The 21,995-nt window shown below is 43.6% G+C and overlaps 2 protein-coding genes across 5 annotated transcripts in view; one reads left to right on the top strand and one right to left on the bottom strand.

Annotated features, from left to right (window-relative positions):
- The window catches only part of CLIP1 (CAP-Gly domain containing linker protein 1), a 122,862-nt gene extending 114,026 nt beyond the window's left edge, over positions 1 to 8,836 (bottom strand). For 3 of the 4 annotated variants that reach the window (XM_082641031.1, XM_082641034.1, XM_082641033.1), the window contains exon 1: positions 8,691 to 8,836. The gene's annotated coding sequence lies outside the window, so the exon portion shown is untranslated. Of the gene's footprint in view, positions 1 to 2,040; positions 2,115 to 8,690 lie in introns of those variants that run through there. The other variant, XM_082641032.1, reaches the window with a different exon arrangement.
- A 2,226-nt stretch (positions 8,837 to 11,062) lies between these two features.
- On the top strand, positions 11,063 to 12,118 carry LOC309814624 (RNA-binding protein 3-like). The gene has a single exon (XM_082640614.1). It carries the CDS (start codon positions 11,133 to 11,135, stop codon positions 11,601 to 11,603), a length of 471 nt encoding a protein of 156 aa, XP_082496740.1. The 5' UTR covers positions 11,063 to 11,132; the 3' UTR covers positions 11,604 to 12,118.
- Positions 12,119 to 21,995: the final 9,877 nt, after the last annotated feature.

Genomic DNA, 21,995 nt, shown 5'->3' with positions numbered 1-21,995 from the left:
TAACATACTATTTTTCTGCACTTTGCTTTTATACTTGATTTTTTTTTTTTTTTTTTTTTTTGTGCTACGCAGGCTTCTCACTGTTGTGGCCTCTCCCATTGCGGAGCACAGGCTCCAGACGCGCAGGCTCAGCGGCCATGGCTCACGGGCCCAGCCGCTCCACAGCATGTGGGGTCTTCCAGGACCAGGGCACGAACCTGCATCCCCTGCACTGGCAGGCAGATTCTCAACCACTGCGCCACCAGGGAAGCCCTATACTTAATATTTTGAAGGGAAAAAAAAATGATAACTGGGATATTTTCTAAAGAAGCCATACAATGACAACTAAGCACACGAAAAGAAAATGATAACTGGGATATTTTCCAAAGAAGCCGTACAATGACAACTAAGCACATGAAAAAAAAAATGATAACTGGGATATTTTCCAAAGAAGCCGTACAATGACAACTAAGCACATGAAAAAAAAAGATAACTGGGATATTTTCCAAAGAAGCCATACAATGACAACTAAGCACATGAAAAGGTACTCAACATCACTAGCCATCAGGTAAATGCAAATCACATCACAATGAGATATCACACTTCATCCTCACTAGGATGCCTGTAATCAAAAAGATAATAACAAGTGTTGATGACGATGTGGGAAAATTGGAATCTCGCTCATTGCTGGCAGTACAACCACTTTGGAAAACAGTTTTTCAGTTCCTCAAAAGGTAGGGTTCCCACATGATCCAGTAATTCTATTCCTGGGTGTGTACCTCAGATGAATGAAAACATATGTCCACACAAAAACTAATACACACATGTTCACAGCTGCATTATTCATAACAGGAAAAAGTAGAGACAACCCAAATGTCTATCAGCTGATGAACAAAATGTGGTATATCCACACAATGGAATGTGATTCAACCATAAAAAGGAATGAAGTAGCATTGATATATGCTACAACATGGATGAAGCTTGAAAACATTTTGCTAAGTGAAGTCAGTCACACTGTATGACTCCATTTACATGAAATGTCCAGAATAGGCAAATCTCTAGAGATAGAGAGTAGGGCTTGGGAGAGTAAGGAGGAAATGAGGACTGACTATTAATGGGTACAGGGCTCCTTTTTGGTGTGAAGAAAATATTCTAAAACTGAGTGTGGTGATGGCTGCACAACTCTGTGCAAAAAAAGATAACTGGGGGAAAAAAATATAATTGGTATACCCAGAAGTTTTCCTATTTACCACCTACAACCAGATATTTTTGACCAAACATCATAAAAAAAAACTTGCCAGAAAACTTAATGATTATAAAGTGCTACAGACCAGTAAGAGGGACTCCTTCTCAGGGCAGGGAAGCCTTTGCTTGATATAAACCCAGACATCTTAGCTCTATTTCCTGTTACCTGCCCTCAAACTTCAGAGCAGTAGACTGACTGTCTGCTATCATCTCAACACACTACCTTTATGCCTTTGCTCAATCCGGCCTAGAATGTCTTCTCGAACCCACCCCTGCCTAGACGCCCTCTCTCTCCACCAATGCCAAACACAAGAGCTAATTCCCACTTCGGAAGTTTCCTTAATCCCCTCTCACACACACACACCCGCGCCAAGAGAACGGACCCTCTTCCAGGGCCCCAGCACGTCTCCGCCTTAGCCTCCACCTGGCCCACAGTTAGCTGTCTCACCTGGTGAGACAGTCTTTGCAGCACTCAACAAATGTTTGATAAATCGGTATTTCTGGGGTTTTCGCCCACCCCACAGGACACTTTCTATTGGTCACATTCATCTGAAAAGCTTTACTAAAAATGTAACCATTCGCAGAATACGCCAGGTGACTCACAGGCAACTAGTGATCCTGGACTAGTCTTTCCTCTGTCTCCTGGTCTCTTTGGTATTTGAAAGCGCCGACTCCCTTAGCACTATGACTGCCACCGAATCCCTACATTAACAGAGCAACCCCAGCAGGTGGACAGGGCAGGTGTTACCCCCACTTGACAGAGTGAGAAGCAGACTGAGAGAGGTCAAGCAACTTGCCCAACTTCACATGACTCACGGAGCTGGGGCTGAAGCAAATCCAGGACCTCAAACTTCTTCTCTTTTTTTTCTTTTCTGGCCGAGCTGTGTGGCATGCGGGATCTCAGTTCCTGGACCACGGATGGAACCCGTGCCCCCTGCATTGGAATTGCGGAGTCTTTACCACTGGACCTCCAGGGAAGTCCCTCAAACTTCTTAACAGTAGTTCTGATTCCCCATGTTGGTTTACCCAGAATATTTCCAGTGAAAATATTACACTTTTAATTACTTCAAAATAGAAATATAGATCCAGCCATAAATATATTTTTTAAGTATAAAGAAGAAAAGATTAGAAGGACATACTCTAGAACACTGAAATAATCTTCTCTGGGCAGTAGGATTATGGATAATTTGCTTTTTTCCGTGTTTTTTAATATGTGTGTTTTATATCTTACGCATTGAAACCACATATTATAGGATGACCAATATATGTTATTAAAATGTAAGAGCCCTTGGGCTTCCCTGGTGGCTCAGTGGTTGAGAGTCCGCCTGCCGATGCAGGGGACACGGGTTCGTGCCCCGGTCTGGGAAGATCCCACATGCCGCGGAGCGGCTGGGCCCGTGAGCCATGGCCGCTGAGCCTGCGCGTCCGGAGCCTGTGCTCTGCAACGGGAGAGGCCACAACAGTGAGAGGCCCGCGTAACGCAAAAAAAAAAAAATGTAAGAGCCCTTGTAAAACTGGTACATAAGGGGAAAGTAAACCTGAGAACCTAAAAAAGTAACAACTTCACTAGAAAAAATTTTCTAAAATCTGAATCTGACTCTTATACTAGATTCTCAGTGTCACAACCCAAGCAAGCCACATATGCCTTAAAACAGAAATTAGCAATACACTTTTTTCCAGTCACCCACGTGTGAAAGAAACTTAGTGATAAAAGTTTTCTTTCACTTAAGCTGTAAAAGAAAAAAAAATTACCCTGCCTATAAAGTTTATTTTTTTATAGTGTGGAAAAGAGAAGTCTAAATAGGTTACTTCCTGCCTTACGATATTAGAAGGCAGTGTCTCCAGTTAAGAAATCATTCTATGGAGGAAACCAGATAAAGAGAGAAGGCAGGAGATAAAATGATTTGATTGAAAGATTTTTAGGGAAATTTCCCTAATATCTCTTATTTTTCCTGAGAAGACAGGGAAAAATTATGCCAAATATTTCAGCGCACTACTTGACCAGGGATCTGTAGAATCAGGAAAAAAAATCTCATTAAAGTTGTCTTCCCTTTTACAAGAAACACAAATTTTGGATGATTTGCACCTCCTGAACATCTGGATCTTCAGGCCTTTAACTTCAGAGAAGATACAGTAAATCAAGGACTTGGCAATTTTAAGAGTAAAAAATGGGCAGAGTTAAAACTGGGATCTAATCCAAGCTATACTTAGACATAAGTAAGCAAAGGAGAATACAAATATCAAACTACTTAATTCAAGTTAGAAGTATAATATATTAGACCTTATGCTTATAGAAAATATTAGGGCAGCAAAATGTCTGTCTGTAGTCTCATTGGGATTCCTAAGAGGCAAATGAGAATACAATTCCCCAGGGAAAGAGAGATCAGAAAGGGTTTCCAACAGGGATTCTGTAATAGGGGTACTTCTTTTCTAAGATTTTACAAAGAATACTTTCAAGATTTTGTTGCTGAACCACCATAAGATAGACAATCAAAAAACAGACCCACCCACTGAGTTAGTGCTAGTGGAATCTGTCCTTCTGGAAGTGCCAGATGGAGATTAAAAAAAAAAAAAAAAGCTCTTTCCTAACTGTGGCCAAGATTCCTTGGTACTTGGTGCCAGGGCCAGGATATTAACCCAGATGTCCTAGCCAAATTCAAGGTTGGTTAATTACAGTCTGCCAACCCACCCCCCCCCCAAAAAAAAAACACTCCTGTGTTCCCCTGATTTGGAATCTGAAGAAGTCACTCTTGAAATTCTTGTACAGTACCATCAGTCAATATGTTTTCCCTTAAAAGTGCATTGTAATTCAAATGCTGATTTAAAGCATATGGATTCCTTGAGTTCCACCTTCATGGGAAACATATACTATGTATATTAAAAATATATAAGATGCTATATTAGTTTAAAGCCTCCCTAAACAGTTCTCTAAAAAATTCATATTCAGAGTAATACTGTCACTGCCCTCCAATTAAGGTTGAAGAGACTTAAATAAAAGTTTATATTAAACACAGATTTTGAACCATGAAGCTTTTAAGACTGAAAAGGAAGGCTTTACTGCCAGGAGCACAATTCCAGGAAAAAGCTATATTTGCAAATGTCAGTTACAAGGCCTCCCAGGGTTGAGCAAAAATCCTGCATACAAACAGGAAAGTATACACTTAACAGCAAGTCTGAACATCAAGTACTGGTCTGGCCTTTCTGCCAGCCACTTACTCAAGGTTCCACTGCCAACATATTCTGTGCATTGCTTAAAATAATATAAACTAAGTTCAATTTCTAGCTCTGTATTCACTGGCTGTGCGGCCTTTTAGGGAAGTTAGTGAAATTCTTTAAGCCTTACTTCCCCCATCTTTAACTTTTTCTTCATCAAAATCACTAATAACATAGCACAAAATTCTTTATCTTTCACTATTTTAAATTTTTGTTTGTTTGTTTGTTTGTTTGTTTGCGGTACGTGGGCCTCTCACTGTTGTGGCCTCTCCCGTTGCGGAGCACAGGCTCCAGACACGCAGGCTCAGCGGCCATGGCTCACGGGCCCAGCCGCTCCGCGGCATGTGGGATCTTCCCGGCCTGGGGCACAAACCCGTGTCCCCTGCATCGGCAGGCGGACTCTGAACCACTGTGCCACCAGGGAAGCCCTAAAATATTTTAATACATATTTTAAGGACTACAACCTACATGGCCTTAAATTATCTGTCCCCTCCCAAGCTCCCACCTCAGGACCCTTGCCTTTGCTGTTCCCCTTCTTAGTATGCTCTTCCCTCTGGGATCTACGTTCCCTCACTTCCTCTAGATCTCTATTTAAAAGTCATTTTCTCAGCTAGGTCTCTTCTTATCACCCTATCCAAAATTTCCATTACCCTAACTCTTGTCCCCCAAACTTCATATTCCCCCTTCCCTGATTTATTTTTCCTTACCATGTATCACCCTCCAACATTTTTAATATGGTTATTGTCTGCCTCCCCTACTTGAAGGGGAGTTTCAAGAGAGCAGGGATTTCTGTCTGTTTTATTTACTGTTGTATCACCAGCACCCAGAACAGCACCCGGCACACAGTAGTTACTCAATAAATATTTGCTGAATGAATACCAAATGAGACCTAAGTACTGCCCACATATAAGTACACCATAGCCCCACAAGCTCCCTTTGGGAAGACTCCCACAGATTTCAAAATTACTGAAAAGGAGAACTACTGGCTTGCAATGATTAATAAACAACAGTGTCCATTCTTTATATCAGAGAAAAACACTCAACCTCTCACCTCATTTGTACAAGGAAGAGAGGGAAAGAAGCTGATAATTCAGATAAAGTGGAAAATTATACGAGGTGAAAAGTCTCACTTTAGTTAACACTGCACAAAGTTTTCTTTTCATGTTAACAAATATTAAGCCATCTTCCTGTGACTTTACTACACTACTTTCAGTTTTTTCTTTAGCTTTAACTTCTATAAAGCCAGTCCTGAAACTTATGGACCTCATATTTTCAATTAACTAAATAATAAATATTTACTGAGCACATGGGACTCTGCAGAATTCTGGAGAGGGTGCTATAAAGTGAAATACAAGGTCCTAGATAGATAGATAGATAGATATACACACACATATCATTGAGATACACACACACACACACACACACACACACACACACACACACTGGGAAGAACAGAAAATAACATCTGTAAAAAACAATGAAGAACATCAGGCAGCCAATATGTGACAAATTCAAAAGCGCCTACCTTTGCACAGAGTATAAGAGGACCAAGTCAGCTCTTTTTTTTTTTTTTTTTTGCGGTACGCAAGCCTCTCACCGCTGTGGCCTCTCCCGCTGTGGAGCACAAGCTCCGGATGCTCAGGCTCAGCGGCCATGGCCCACGGGCCCAGCCGCTCCGCGGCATGTGGGATCTTCGCGGGACGGGGCACGAACCCGTGTCCCCTGCATCGGCAGGCGGACTCTCAACCACTGCACCACCAGGGAAGCCGCCCAAGTCATCTCTTACACACCATGAGTTGGGTTTGGAATCCCAAAAGAGACAGCACGTAAAAGCAAGAGTCAAACATGACTGACTTAATGGGTCACACAGGACGCGAGAGACTCAATGTTAGACACTAGGTTAAAAAAAAATTTTTTTTAAGTAAATAAGAGGAGCACCAAATTCTAAACTCCTAAAGAACAGAAACCAGATCTGCCTCTGTCATACTGAAGCACAATTAGGAGCCTAAGCAACTGCTGAAAAAAAGAGGGAAGGGCCGATCTTTATCTTTAGACAAAATACCTTCGCAAGGTCCACCCAGTTCGTTTTTTACCCTTTTGAACAATGCCTAGTGGGAAGCCTAAGCTGTACTTTACCACTTTCTCTGAACCTCAAAAACCTAGGATAAGCTCTTGGCCAAGCAATCACCCACTTTCTTTGCTTTAAAAAGGGCCAACCACGAGCTTCCCTGGTGGCGCAGTGGTTGAGAGTCCGCCTGCCGATGCAGGGGACACGGGTTCGTGCCCCAGTCTGGGAAGATCCCACATGCCGCGGAGCGGCTGGGCCCGTGAACCATGGCCGCTGAGTCTGTGCGTCCGGAGCCTGTGCCCCACAGCGGGAGAGGCCCCAGCGGTGAGAGGCCCGCGTACCGCAAAAAAATTAATAAATAAAATAAAATAAAAAGGTCCAGCCTTGGGCTTCCCTGGTGGCGCAGTGGTTAATAATCCACCTGCCAACGTAAGGGACACAGGTTCGAGCCCTGGTCCGGGAAAATCCCACATGCCGCGGAGCAACTAAGCCTGTGCGCCACAACTACTGAGCCGGCATGCCACAACTAGAAGGCACTGCAGTGAGAAGCCCACACACCGCGCAGCAACGAAGACCCAAGGCAATCAAAAATAAGTTTTTTTTAAAAAGACCCTATAGAAAGGGCCAGCCTTGCTCCTTGCCAGAGAGAGGCACTATACTAATTTAATTACTCAGCACCTGGAGTCAGAATACCTGAGCTCAAATCCTGACACCACCACTTATCAGCTGTGTGACCCTGAGCAAGTTTCCTGACCTTTCTATGCCTCCTCTGTAAAATGGGGATAATAACAGCACCATCATTGGGTTAGGTTAATTAATGAGATAAAACATATAAGAGACTTGCCCGAGGCATGAGCACAGGAAGCCCTCAATAAATGTTAATATTTCCAGAGAAAAATGCCCCAAAGCTGAGGAGCCACATACCTGAGGATTCTTGCAAAAAATTATCATTAAACCCAAAATTCTAACACATTTGGTCTCCGGACTTGTGCATACTATAGGTAACAGTAGTAATAAAATAAAATAAAATAAAATAAAAACCAGCAACACCCACCAGAACCAGAACCAGAACCATATAAGCAGCAGCAGTCACACTAATGCTGAGCTCTTACTGGCCAGGCACCGTCCTAACCTGAAACAGGAAGAAGGCAAGGCCGCCGAATCCAACAAAAATAACCACAAAAAGCAGCATTTTCTCCACTCTCCTTCTTAAAAACGGTAATTGGTGCCCAGGTTTTGCTAAAAGCAGGTAACTGAAGATTACAGACTTAACGTGCAATTTCTTCACATCCAAGAGGTGGGGCTGGGAAGGGAGGAGGGAGGGAGTGGTGCTCGGCTCCTGCCAGATGGAAAAGCCACATGAAGTGGAGAAACAGCCGAGTTCAGGGTTTCTCCCCAGATCAAAATCAGATTTCTGAAGCACAGGACCTCCAAAGGAGGGGAATCAGAAGGCTCTGCTTTTAAAATAACCTCTGAACAAGTGTCATCTGTCTTCCGAGCCAATGCCCTGCCGAGGCAGAAGGTTCGGGTTACGGGGCAGCGGTGTTATTTCAGAAATCCCTGTCACCTCTTGTCACCCACCTTCTCCAAGAATCACAGTCCCACTCGGGTGGGGGGGGGGGCTGGGGGACAAAAGCCAAGGCCGGCCAGGCCCCAGGCCAGCAAGGCCAGCCCGCCGGCCGGCGCCCGCCACGGAGGCCACGGCCAGGGTGCCCTCCATTCCGGCTCACGGGCACCGCGGCCAAGGGCCCGAGGCACGGTCAGGTGCCCGCCGGGGCAACAGGTCCCGCTGGGCGTCCGCCCCCCCCACCCCCCATCCGGGGCCGAGGAGAGCGGAGAAGGGTGCCGGGGAGGGAGCGGCGCCTGGGGCGGCGCAGGGGCAAGGAGTCCAAGCTCCATCTTGAGGCGGGCGGAGGAAGGGAAGGCCGGGCTCGGCGCTGACAGGGCCGGCCACTTTTCCGGCTCCGGGCGGAGCACCCCAGGAACCGCCGGCCTCCAGGGCCATCGCCTTAGAGCTCCCTGCGGCCCCTCGGGGTCGGCCTGGCGCGCGGGACTCGGTCCCCCTCTCGGACGCCGGGCCCGGCGGCCCCGAGCCGGGCGGGCAGGAACGGGCCGAGCGGAGCGGGAGGGAAAAGGTGAGGAGGGGACGAGGAAGGGGAGAGGGCCCGCGCCGCGCCCCGCTCACCGCTCGCCGCCGCCGCCTCGGTCGCCGCCAGTCACCGCCACCTGCCCCACTGCAGCAGCAGCAGCAGCAGTAGCAGTAACAGCAGCCGCGCGGCCACCGCCTCCCGCCTCCCGGCTCGTCGGCTCCGGGCGGGGGAGAGCGTGACGCGCCGCCGCGGGGCCGGGCGGGCGCGCGCCGCCAGGAGAAGACGCCGCGGCGGCTCCTCCCCGCGCGCTCCGCCGCCGCGCCCAACCCGGTCGGCCCCGCGGCCCGCACCTCGCGGCCCGCACCCCGCGGCCGGCGTCGGGCCCGAGCCCCCCACCGCCGCCTCTTTGTCTTCACCCGCCGCGGCTCGGGGGAGGCGAACCCCAGACCGCCGGCGCGCCCGCCGTCCGGCCCTCAGACCCTAACGAGGACCGGGATGGGGAGGAAGGTGCTAGGGAAACCCGAGAGGCCTGGACTAAGGGGCTTCTCATCATCTCGGTTAGTTCCCCATTTTCTGAAAGTGTTCCCCAAATTTGCAAGTCACACCCGATAGCTCCATTCAGTCTTGACCACACAGCCTGTTAGTTTGGAGCCGATTCCCCGCCCCCCAAACCCCCAGGATGAGAAACCCTTTGAAACAAGCTAGGAGAAGCTGCCCAGAGCTGGTTAAGTTTAGGGAGCATCCTCTCTGCCCTCCTCGCCCCCCAGAGTGAGGAATCCCTGGGGGAAACGCTGAAAGGCGCTGCCTACAGCAAGTGAAGCTTGGGAAGAACCATCTCTGCTCTTCCTTTCCCATCAGGGAAAGAACGAGGGTTAAAAATCCCGTGAAACAAGCCCAGCCCTTGCACCGTTAGTTTGAGAAAAGCCTCTTTTATTCGCCCCAGCCGCTTGGACGGAAGCCCTGGTTGATGTCCCGTCCCCCCACCTCCCCCCAGGGATCTCCTTTAAAAGCTTTTGAAAGGGACTGAAGGGAAGGCAGCAACAGCCTGCTCCGGGCTGGTGCAGCGAGGGCGGCCAGCATTTCATTCCCATGGACCATGGCAACCCCAGAAGCTTGGCAGCTCCTGGGAGGAATTTGCAGCTGTCAGGGATGCCCAGGATTTTGTAGCGACTCAGGGGTGGATAAGGGGCCCGGGGCTTCCTCCTCCTCTCCGGTAGAAGGGAATAATCAGGAGGGTGACCCCTTTGCTGACCTTTATTCAAAGCACCGTGCTGCGTGGACCAACAGGCGTGCACAGAGCAGGGGGAGCAAACGACATTGAAAATGCATGGAATTCTGAACAAATAAGTAACTTTATCTGCTGGCCCCTCCCCTCGATTCACCTTTTAAGTCACAAAAATTCTGTTTCCTAATTCAACATCGCTTTAGCTTGCAAGTTGCGAGGTCAAAGTGTGGTGGCACCCGGATATCCAGTATCGATATTCCTAATCTGAAAGGCACACCTCACCCTCTCACCTGAAACACTTTTCAGCTCTCGTACACAACCTGCGTAATCACAGATGCCGTGGAAAGAGGCAAAGACCACTGTTAAACGTGGGGCGCAGATATAAACACTTCCGATTTTCTCTTTTCTACTGATTCTGCCGAGCCTATCTTTATTTCTAAATTATATTTTGTTCCTTATGGACTTTTTGGCATTATTTTTGATTTTTAGAATATTATATTAAAATAGTATTCTTCTTGACTACTGAGTTTTTAGCGCCCACTTAAATTTTGTGACCAAGGCCTAGTCCCTGTCCTACAACCAGGGCATTGACGGTGTTCAGTCCCACGGTGTGGCTGGTGTTAGGACTAAGGAAGTTGCTCAGTCCTATTTCAAAATAAGCATTCACAGTCCGTTTTTAGAGCTGAGCCACTGAGCTTTGTAAAATGTCTATCTGCTGTAAGAGTATTGGAACAGCTCAATGGAGAAAACTTGGGAAGACGGAGGGAAGTGGCAGAAGTCGAAAGCCAGTAGAGGTCCCAGAGCTTCATTTTACAAAGTGCGGAAGTCATTAAATACTTTTTTTTTTTTTTGCTAGAAAAAAAAGGTTTACTGGGGCTTCCCTGGTGGCGCGGTGGTGGAGAGTCCGCCTGCCGATGCAGGGGACACAGGTTCGTGCCCCGGTCCGGAAAGATCCCACATGCCGTGGAGCGGCTGGGCCCGTGAGCCATGGCCGCTGAGCCTGCGCGTCCGGAGCCTGTGCTCCGCAACGGGAGAGGCCACAACAGTGAGAGGCCCGTGTACCGCAAAAAAAAAAAAAAAAAAGTTTACTCCTATCATTAGTGTAACCAATAAGAACAACTACAAATAGTGGTAGACCTGTGTGGAGGGGAAGAGGTAGTGGTGCTTAATCATAACACAAAGTCAACAGATAATGTCTACAGATGATAAATAACTAACAATAGAAGTATACTTTTAACCCAGTCTCTCGGCTTCTTGGCGGTAGCTGTCTCTTCGGTCTTTTACTTAATTTCCAGGACTTGAATTTACCGCCATGTCCTCTGAAGAAGGGAAGCTCTTCGTGGGAGGGCTCAACTTCAACACTGATGAGCAGGCTCTGGAAGACCACTTCAGCAGCTTCGGACCTATTTCTGAGGTGGTTGTTGTCAAGGACCGGGACACTCAGCGATCCCGGGGTTTTGGCTTCATCACCTTCACCAATCCAGAGCATGCCTCAGATGCCATGAGAGCCATGAATGGAGAGTCTCTGGACGGTCATCAGATCTGTGTAGACCACGCAGGCAAGTCGGCCCGGGGAACAAGAGGGGGTGCCTTTGGGGCCTATGGGCGTGGTCGCAGCTACTCTAGAGGTGGTGGGGACCAGGGCTATGGAAGTGGCAGGTATGACAGCCGACCTGGAGGATATGGATATGGATATGGAAGATCCAGAGACTATGGCGGCAGAAGCCAGGGTGGTTATGACCGCTACTCAGGAGGAAATTACAGGGATAATTATGACAACTGAGATGAGGCATGCACACCTAATGTAGATACACAAGGAATAAAACTTCTTCTGATCCAGGACCATCCCTCCAAATGGCTGTATTTATAAAGATTTTTGGAGCTGCACTGAAACATCTGTTTTAGTTACATCAACCTTTTTTTTTTGAGTAGAGCTCCCAAGGTAGCTTGTTAAAGACCTTTCAGAAAGTTCCATGTGTTTTGTTTTTTTTTTAAATTTTTCTCCCATTTAAAGACAAATTCTGAGACATTTGTGGAGTCTGGATATTTTTTCCTTTTTTACCAGTTTTTTAGTTAGGGCTCTCAGGAATGTTGGTTCTGGCAAAAAAATGTTTGGCCAGACTGTTTTTTTTTAAATAATGTGCATCTAGGAACATTTTTAAACACCTGTGCACAATGTTTAATCATGATTAGGAAGCAATTTCTGACTGTAACTATAGGAAATGAAGAACATGATTACTTAGAGGTGTTTTTTACTCCAGATCTCTGCCTTGATTATATAGAAGTTTCTTAAAAATATTTGTGTGTCATTTTTTTTTAATACTGGAAGAAAAAAATATTCTGTTGTGTTTCATGTAGCGTTTAGGATGTCTTTCACCAAGTTGATTAAAAAGATGAAAACAAACAAACAAAAAAGAAGTATACTTTTAGAGATATGGAAGTTACCACCTGAAGAACTGAAAGCAAAAAATTAGTGGTCTCTGGGGAACAGGTTTGGGAAGATTGGCAGAACAATGTTGCTTTTCATTATAAACTCTGATGTACTTTTTTTTTTAATTTGTTTTATTTTTGGCTGCGTTGGGTCTTCGTTGCTGCACGCAGGCTTTTCTCTAGTTGCAGGGTGCTACTCTTCGTTGCGGTGAGCAGGCTTCTCATTGCACTGGCTTCTCTTGTTGCGGAGCGCTGGCTCTAGGTGCACGGGCTTCAGTAGTTGTGGCACGTGGGCTCAGTAGTTGTCGCTTGCAGGCTCTAGATAGAACGCAGGCTCAGTAGTTGTGGCACACGGGCTTAGTTGCTCTGTGGCATGTGGGATCTTCCCGGACGAGGGATCAAACCCATGTCCCTTGCATTGGCAGGCGGATTCTTAACCACTGTGCCACCAGGGAAGCCCGTACTTTATTTTTAAAAACGTGCATGCATTACTTTGATTTCTGTTAAGAAAAAAAAAAAAGGTATTTAAGGTCCTCAAACAAATAAATAGCGAATATTCTCTGCAAAGTGGTGGGTGTTCATAGTTTGTTTCTACACAGCCCTTTAGCTTCATTCTTTCTCTGATAGTTTCCTGCTGTACAGCAGGTTTATTATTTTGTTTATTACCTGTCTAATTCCATCCCTACTGGCATGTAAGTTTCAAGAAAGAAGGATTGTTGGCTCACTGCTCTAGCTGCATCCCTAGAATACACTTGGTTCATAGTAGATTAATTTTAAAAAGGATGTAGTATAAGACTTCAGGTTCTAAGTAACTGGGGACTTTTTTCCAGTATTTTGTCTTCATTTTTTAAAAGAATAATAGGTGTTCCATAAGTAAAATTAAAACAAGCAAACTGAAGAAGACAAAACAGTTATAGTCCCATACATCCAGATAAAATTACTATAAATAATGGTTTTAAATCAATTCATTACTGTTAAAAACATTTTAAATCTTTCACTAAAGGCACAAATAGTCCTTATTGCCATTCAAAAACAATGCTCAGTATAAAATAGTGGTTGGAGAGTATTCTGTAAATTTCTAAAAAGATGTGAGGATTTATAGAGCTTTTAAAATAGAAAATGAAACAAGCTGTCAAGACAAGGACACTCTTTAAATTAAAAGTAAATTCTTTTCTTTTTTGTTTTCTTCTTCTTTTTTTAAGTTCCTGAACCATAACAGATAACAATTAAAAATGTAAATCCTTCAGTTATAAAATAACTGTCATATAGCATACAATACTGTGACTACAGTTCGTAATACTCTACTGCATATTTGAAAGTTACTGAGAAAGTAAATCTTAAAAGTCTTCATCACAAGAAAGAAGATTTTTTTGCAACTGTGTCTGGTGACAGTTGTTAACTAGCCTTACTGTGGTGATTATTTCACAATATATACAAATATTGAATCATGTTTCACACTTGAAACTAATATAATGTTATATGTCAATTATACCTCAATAAAAATGTTTCATGTAACTCCTAAGAGATAGTCCATAATTAAAATAATCTTTATAAAGAAGACATAGTAATTCATTTTCACTATGCTTTTTTTTAATTACATCTACTTTTTTTAGCATTGTTTCAGAAACTAGAGTCAAATTAATTTCATTCACTCATCCATCAAATATTTACTGGCCCCCTGCTGTGTCCCAGGCACTGTTCCAGGTATTGGGAGAGCATGCAGTGGAGATCAAGTACTTATCCTCCAACCTTGACTTTTACTGCTATGTGCTTTACTAAATCAAGGTGGGATAATTACTGTTCCGTGAATTCCACTGGTATTATGCCCACGGTGGATATAATGCATCAGACCATATTCCTTGTCAATTTCATTCAACTCTGCTAAAAATTGAGAGAGAGATTTATAAAGTCAGATACAAGAAAAATGTTTAAGTTAACTCTGGTGTTTAAGGAGATACTAACATTTCCTTGCAAAGGTAAGGAGCTAGTGCTGGTTCATTTAATCAAAAAGTGACTAATCCAGAGCAAGACAGTGTCTTAAAATGCAAAGAAAGGAAACCAAAAAATAAATCCCACAATGCATGATGAAGCATTCAAACTATTTTGGACCAAAAATTAATTTTATCACTGAAACCAATTAAGACTGTTTGCCATATCTACTTTATAAAAACAATGCTGATGGTGGTGGTTTTGTGGAATTTTCAAGAAGCAAAACAATGAAAGAATGACAAGCTACTAAATTTAAATGCATAGATCACTTCTCAAGGAGAACCGTCTTATGACAACAAAAGCCGTATTGTACACGTTCAGTTAACAAAGAACAATATCAGTAGGGTACCACACATCATGATGTAAACTGTATTTAGGGACTTCTAAATAGACTACTGCTTTGAGTGCGTGTACTTTCATGATGAGGGGGTTGAACAAGATGACTTATGAAGTTCCTACCACAAACATTTTTAAGATTCTGTGACTTTTATCCGGTGAAGCAAAACATTTGTGAAATCAGTGGTTGTTGCAGCAGTTTTAATCTAATGCAACAAATATTTGTTGAGTGCATGAAAAGTTGATTCTACCTTCAGCAAAAAATCAAGCAGACTCAAACAAATACACGTATATACATGTTCACAGCAGCACTCTTCACAGCCAAAAGGTGGAAGCAAGCCAAATGCCCAACAATAGATGAAAGGATAAACAAATAATGGTATATACGTACAATGTAATATTACTCAGTCAAAAAAAAAAATGAAGTACTGATACCTGCTACAACCTGGATGAACATTGAAAACGTTACGCTGAGTGAAAGAAGCCAGACACAAGAGGTCATGTATTGTCTGACTCCACTTATACGAAATATCCAGAAAGGATATTTATATGAGATAGCCAGAAGTATCTAAAGCCATAGCAACAGCACATAGATAGTGGTTGCCAGTGACGCGGGGGAGAGGGAAGTTGGAATCAACAGTTTAATGAGAGGGAAGTTGGAGTCAACAGGTCTCCTTTCGGGGTGAAAAAATGTTTGGAACTAGGGCTTCCCTGGTGGCACAGTGGTTGAGAGTCCGCCTGCCAATTCAGGGAACAGGGGTTCATGCCCCAGTCCGGGAAGCTCCCACATGCCGCGGAGCGGCTGGGCCCGTGAGCCATGGCCGCTGAGCCTGCGCGTCCGGAGCCTGTGCTCCGCAACAGGAGAGGCCACAACAGTGAGAGGCCCGCGTACCGAAAAAAAAAATAAAAAAGTTTGGAACTAGATAGAGGCAGTTGTGGCATACTAAATGCTGCTGAATTGTGTACTTTAAAATGACTAATTTTATATTATGTGAATATTATCTCAATAAAAATACATAAATAAATGAAAGTAATAAACACTCAAAAAAAAAAAAGGCAAGTAGAGAATGGATGATAACCAGGCAGGTGGGAGATTTTGGAAACGAGATTTTTTAATTGGGAGGCTGTTGGGACTAAAGTCCTTCCCAACTCTAAGAGTCTATTATTTTACAGACTGAGCTCTTCCTTAGTGTTTAATCACAACCATATTAGCTCTAAAAAGTCTAACTGTACAAAAGAGATAAAAATTAAATTTGAACTATAAATTAAGGAAATGTGTACAGGGAATTGTCAGCTTCTGCCAGGGTTTGTATTCAAATAAAATGACTAAATCTCATTTAGACGCCTTCTAGAAGGAAAGGCTCAAACTAAATAGGCAGATTTAATACTATCCTCAATCTTACATCATGGAAATAAAGTGTTTGATTTCAAATAAAAAATTAAGGGACTTCCCTTGTGGCACAGTGGTGAAGAATCCGCCTGCCAATGAAGGGGACACGGGTTCGAGCCGTGGTCCGGGAAGATCCCACATGTTGCGGAGCAACTAAGCCCATGCACCACAACTACTGAGCCCATGTGCCACAACTACTGAAGCCCGTGCGCCTAGACCCCGTGCTCCGCAACAAGAGAAGCCACCGCAATAAGAAGCCCGCGCACCACAATGAAGAGTAGCCCCCGTTCGCTGCAACTAGAGAAGTAGCAATGAAGACCCAGCGCAGCCAAAAATAAACTAATTAGTTAAAAAAAAACAAATAAAAATTAATACTAGGTTAACTAGTTTAACTCATTAGTACTAAATTAACTTAATTGATTTCATGCCTCACAGTCTGTGTGGGTATGTGTGTATGTCTTTCTGAGTATACATTTATTACATGTGAAGAGGTCGATTGGACACACTTGGGTTTAAATGGTTGTCAATGAGACTCGGGATTTCCTGGGGAAAATATATTAATATCAATATAGATTAATATTTTATCATTATAAAAAAAGGAGGGTACAAAACAGTGTGCATAATATGCTATGTTTTTTCCTTAAATAAGCAAGGGAGAGATACATACATACCTGTTTAATAGAAGTTGTCTTTTTTTTTTTTTTTTTTTGGCTGCGCTGGCATGCGGGATCTTAGCTCCCCGACCAGGGATCCAACCCACGCCCCCTGCATTGGAAGCGCAGAGTCTCAGCCACTGGCCCACCAGAGAAGTCTCTGGAAGTATTCATTTTAAATAAAATATTAATGCACATTTTTTGTCATGTTCCTCACACCTGACCTTGACCCTAAACAGCGCAAGGCATCCACTTGCCATGACTGGGAGGCGGGAGAGAAAGTGAGGTTGGGTTGTTGCCCAAGAAGAGAAAAGGAAAAGAAGTTTATATGCAGGTTTTGACATTCAAAATAGGATCTTTGCCCGCGTGCCGCAACTAAGACCCAATACAACCAAATAAATAAATATATAAATAAATATTTTTTTAAAAATAAGATCTTTGTAATAGCTTTGTTGAGATGTCTTGATAATTCACATACTCATTGAAGTGTACAAATCAATGGTTTTTGGTATGTTACATGACTAACTTTTTAAAATTGTAGTAAAAAATATATAACAAAATTTGCCATTCTAACCATTTTTAAGTGTACAATTCAGTGACATTAGTTGCATTCACAATGTCATGCAACCTAAAATAGAATTTTGTAGAGAAAAAAAAATGGCTTGGTATTCCAGCATTGTCAAGCAAGAAAGGATTATTAAAAATTTGTTTAGCTCCCATTTGTCGGACCAAGGGCCTGGAAGACCAGAGTTTCTGCTATGAGGTACAGAAGAAACTCCTGTCCAACATTAAGACTTAGGAGGCTGGACATGGGAAGAAAGAATATGGCATCAAAGAACTAAGAGAAAATGCTGTACTTCCAGGCCTGGGAGTTGATGGAGGGAAAAGATCAAGAGAGCAGGTAAGGAAGGCAGATCTACAGGTTGAGATCTGGGACAGGGAAGGGGGGTGGACCCCAGAACTAGACTCTTTGTCCCTACTCCACGTTTGAGAGTCTGGAAGAAAACCCTTAGCCAGGGTGGTAGTTCTATGCCAACGTTGTTAGGAAGATGGGTGGCAAGGTCAGGCATAGGTAAGATGTAGTTTGCGCTGCTGAGCCTCCCTTAGACATGAATGGCTGGTTGAGAGTTTTGTGCACCTGCTCTGGGACCCACATGATGCCCAGCATCATGGCAGAGACTCAGAGGTGCCAGCTGTGCCAGAAAGAGGAGGGAAGGCTGAGTCAGCAGGAGGAGGCTCTGAGCCAAGAAAGCATATGTTAGGAACAGACTCCAAACAAACACTGAGACACAAAATCAGGACCGCTGCCCTCAAAGAACTCAGCTGTGGCTGACATTGCTGATTACCAACCTGAGATCCTCTCCCTTCCTTTGACTTAACAAACCCCAGTTATACTTGACATGACAATGTGCCCAACAATTTATGCTCACTTACTCAGGCTTTTCCTAGGAAATTCGGCTAGAGGTGCTTCTGGGAAAGCTTTTGCTTCTCTGATAAATGGAGACAGACACAGATGTACTGTCTGGAGCCAAAGCAGCTATGTTGTCATGCCGAGGTAGTGAACATGGAGACAAAAGCCAACAGGCCAAGGTGACAGAGAAGAAAGACTGAAAGAACAGAATTCCTCTCCTAGAAAAAGAACTGTTTATCTGGGGCAAATATTTGATAAGAACAAAAATAGAGCTGCTTAGAATGATAAAATAAATACTTGAGGGTTAACAGACTTGTTGAAAAGGAACTTTGTGCAGAAAACAGAAATGGCTACTGAGGATTTTTATTGTCTTACTATATGTTGTGTGTAGCTGTGTTTTACTCCAATGTTTTAAGAAAATGTATGTCTCTATGAGTTTGAATTTGCTTTTAGGGGAAAGCCATGTAGTCCTGAGTCCTGCTCCAATGTAGACGTGGGTTCAGAGGAAACCAAAATTTACTTATAGGAGTTTTTCCTCAGTGAAGAGTCCTCAGATGACACTTGCATGGTCTGTAATGTATATAATCCATATATGAATACAAGCACAAATAGTATTTTCACATATAAATCCTTTCATTAGTCTGGACTTTGCCAGATAAGGTAGTTTATCAAATTTTTATTTAACTTTCTGCATACCTAGGTAGATCTCAGGTTGAACACTGGTGCCAAGTATATGAATTATCCATTTTTTAAAATTTATTTATTTATTTATTATTATTTTTTAAATTTATTTATGGCTGTGTTGGGTCTTTGCTGCTGTGTGGTGAAAAAGAAAAATCACGATGAGCTACCACTTCATGACCGCTAAGATAACAAAAATTTTAAAGGCAGACAGTAACAAGGGTTGGCCAGGATGTGAAGAAATTAGAAACTTTATAAATTGTTGGTGATAATGTAAAATGGTGCTACTACTTTGGAAAAGTAAGCGGCCTTTTATGACTGGCCTTTTTCACTTAGCATAACGTTTTCAAAATATATCTGTATTGTCAACAAACTACTGAATATAATGAAAAAGAAGCAGACACAGATATAGAGAACAAACTAGTGGTTACTACTAGGGAGAGAGAAAGGGGGAAGGGGCAAGATAGGGGTAGGGAACAAAGAGGTACAAACTATTATGTATAAAATAAATAAGCTACAAGGATATACTGTACAGCACAGGGAATACAGACAATATTTTATAATAACTATAAATAGAGTGTAAGCTTTAAAAATTTGAATCACTATGCTGAACACCTGAAACATATAATATTGTATTTCAACTCTACCTCAATAAAAACAATTAATTAAAAAAAAGGGGGGCTTCCCTGGTGGCTCAGTGGTTAAGAATCTGCCTGCCAAAGCAGGGGACATAGGTTCGAACCCTGATCCGGGAAGATCCCAAATGCCACGGAGCAACTAAGCCCATGCGCCACAACTACTGAGCCTGCACCCTAGAGCCCGTGAGCCACAACTACTGAAGCCCACATGCCTAGAGCCTGTGCTCTGCAACAAGAGAAGCCACTGCAATGAGAAGCCCACACACCGCAACGAAGAGTAGCCCCTGCTCGCCATAGTTAGAGAAAGCCCGCGCACAGCAACGAAGACCTAACGCAGTCAAAAATAAATAAATAAATAAATTTAAAAAATAAATAATAAAACCTGCCTGCCAATGCAGGGCACGCAGGTTTGAGCCCTGGTCTGGGAAGATCCCACATGCCGCGGAGCAACTAAGCCAGTGAGTCACAACTACTAAGCCTGCGCTCTAGAGCCTGGAGCCAGAACTACTGAAGCCCACGTGCCTAGAACCTGTGCTCTGCAACAAGAGAAGCCACCACGATGAGAAGCCCGTGCACCCTAATGAAGAGTAGCCCCTGCTCACCACAACTAGAGAAAGCCCGTGAGCAGTAACAAAGACCCAAAGCAAAAAATCAATAATAATAAAATAAATAAATTTATTTAAAAAAAACACTAAGTGGCACGATATTAGTAATTGCTGAATCTAAGTGATAGTTTATGGGCATTCATTATATTATTCATTCAATTTCCTGTATGTTGGAAAATGTATCTCTATTCCCTTCCACAGTCTTATCAAAATGGTAATAAAGGGATGAAAACCCACAAGGATAAAGAGAAGGGAAGAGGGAACTTTCCTGGTGGCACAGTGGTTAAGACTCTGTGCTCCCAGTGCAGGGGGCTGGGTTCAATCCCTGGTCAGGGAACTAGATCCCACATGCATGCCACAACTAAGGAGCCAGCAAGCTGCAACTAAGGAGCCCGCCTGTCACAACTAAGACCCAGCACAACCAAATACATAAATAAATATTTAATAAATAAATAAATAAATATTTTTTAAAAAGAGAGAGAAGGTAAGAGGTGCCAGCAGTGGGTTTTTTAGCCTTTTCCAACAGCAAATTTTTGGAGGATGAAAGGCTGATCGAAGAATACCGGCCTTTAGTAGAGAGAAGAATGCTGCCAGTAACTTCAGCGAGGATACTGATAAGGGGCAGGACACTGGACCAGCACAGGCAGGAGGCACTGGGCCCCGCAAAAGATGGGGATGACTTGTGGGGCTGGCCTTAGGCTGCTGGATACTTGTGGCCACTCTTGGACTTTCAGCCTTGCTGCACCCACAGGGAATCTTTTTTATTCTTATTTTATTTATTTATTTATAGAAAGTTGATGGTCTAGTTCTTTTTTTTTTTAATTTATTTTTGGCTGTGTTGGGTCTTCGTTGCTGCACGCGAGCTTTTCTCTGGTTGTGGTGAGCGGGGGCTACTCTTTGTGGCTGTGCACGGGCTTCTCATTGTGGTGGCTTCGCTTGTTGTGGAGCACAGGCTCTAGGCGCGCGCGCTTCAGTAGCTGTGGCTCACGGGCTCTAGAGCGCAGGCTCAATAGCTGTGGCACACGGGCTTAGTTGCTCCGCGGCATTTGGGATCTTCCCGGACCGGGGCTCGAACCTGTGTCCCCTGCATTGGCAGGCAGATTCTTAACCACTGCGCCACCAGGGAAGTCCCTGAAAACCTTTTTTCATTTCTTAAATTATCATTACTCTATCAAAAATCACAAGCTGGTATTAGAACTCATCATCTCAAATCTTCAGTTTTCCCATTTGTCCACCAAGCCCTAAGATTCATGAATCTTCTTGGCATCTGAACACAGTGCTTTTTTACTTTGTAACTATGTGAAAACCATAAAAGCAAAAAATTGGCATCTTTGGTGAGGAAGTTAATTTTAGTTTAGAATGTTCCTTTTGTCATTATGGAGCAAGGCTTCAGGCTGCTGAGGTTAATTCTCCTCCCTGTGTTTATTTCAAAGAGCTTAAGTGCAAAAGAAAATTAGTTTGTATTTTTTTTCCATTATATAATCTGTATACAGTGCTTCTGGTTTGGCAGTAAAAGTACAAACAAATGAGCAGTAACAGCAACAAAACACACACGCTTTAAAGCTAAATGCACAAAGTCACAAGACAAATTTTATCTAAGTGGATTTATTCGCATGAGATATCTCCTTCAGAAAACAGAGCAAATGAAGAAGATGGTCATAGTACTGCTCAAGAGGAAGAAAAGATACAGCCTCTTCCCTGCAGAAACTTTACCTTTCCAGCTACTCATGCCTGTAAAAAGCTGCATTAGAAAACTACCTTCCAAGAAAGCCAGCCACTTACATTTTGCATGTCTTCCAGCTAAAAATACAACCGGCGTAATAACAAACAATAATGCACTGCTTCAGATCTCTGCATCTGAATAGCACAGGCTAATGACTTGCTCTAATAGTGTGTCCTTGTGAGAACAGGATGTAAAGTATTATTATCCCCATTTCACAGATTAAAGAACTGAGACCATGTAAATTAAAAGCTCAGGGCTACTGGAGTCAACAAAGGTTGAAGCTCAAAGAGTTCATTGGCCTTCCTACAAAACTGATGAG

This window comes from Mesoplodon mirus, assembly GCF_964341445.2.
Source record: "Mesoplodon mirus genome assembly, chromosome: 13".
NCBI lineage: Eukaryota > Metazoa > Chordata > Mammalia > Artiodactyla > Ziphiidae > Mesoplodon > Mesoplodon mirus.
This window is presented reverse-complemented; position numbering and strand designations above follow the sequence as displayed.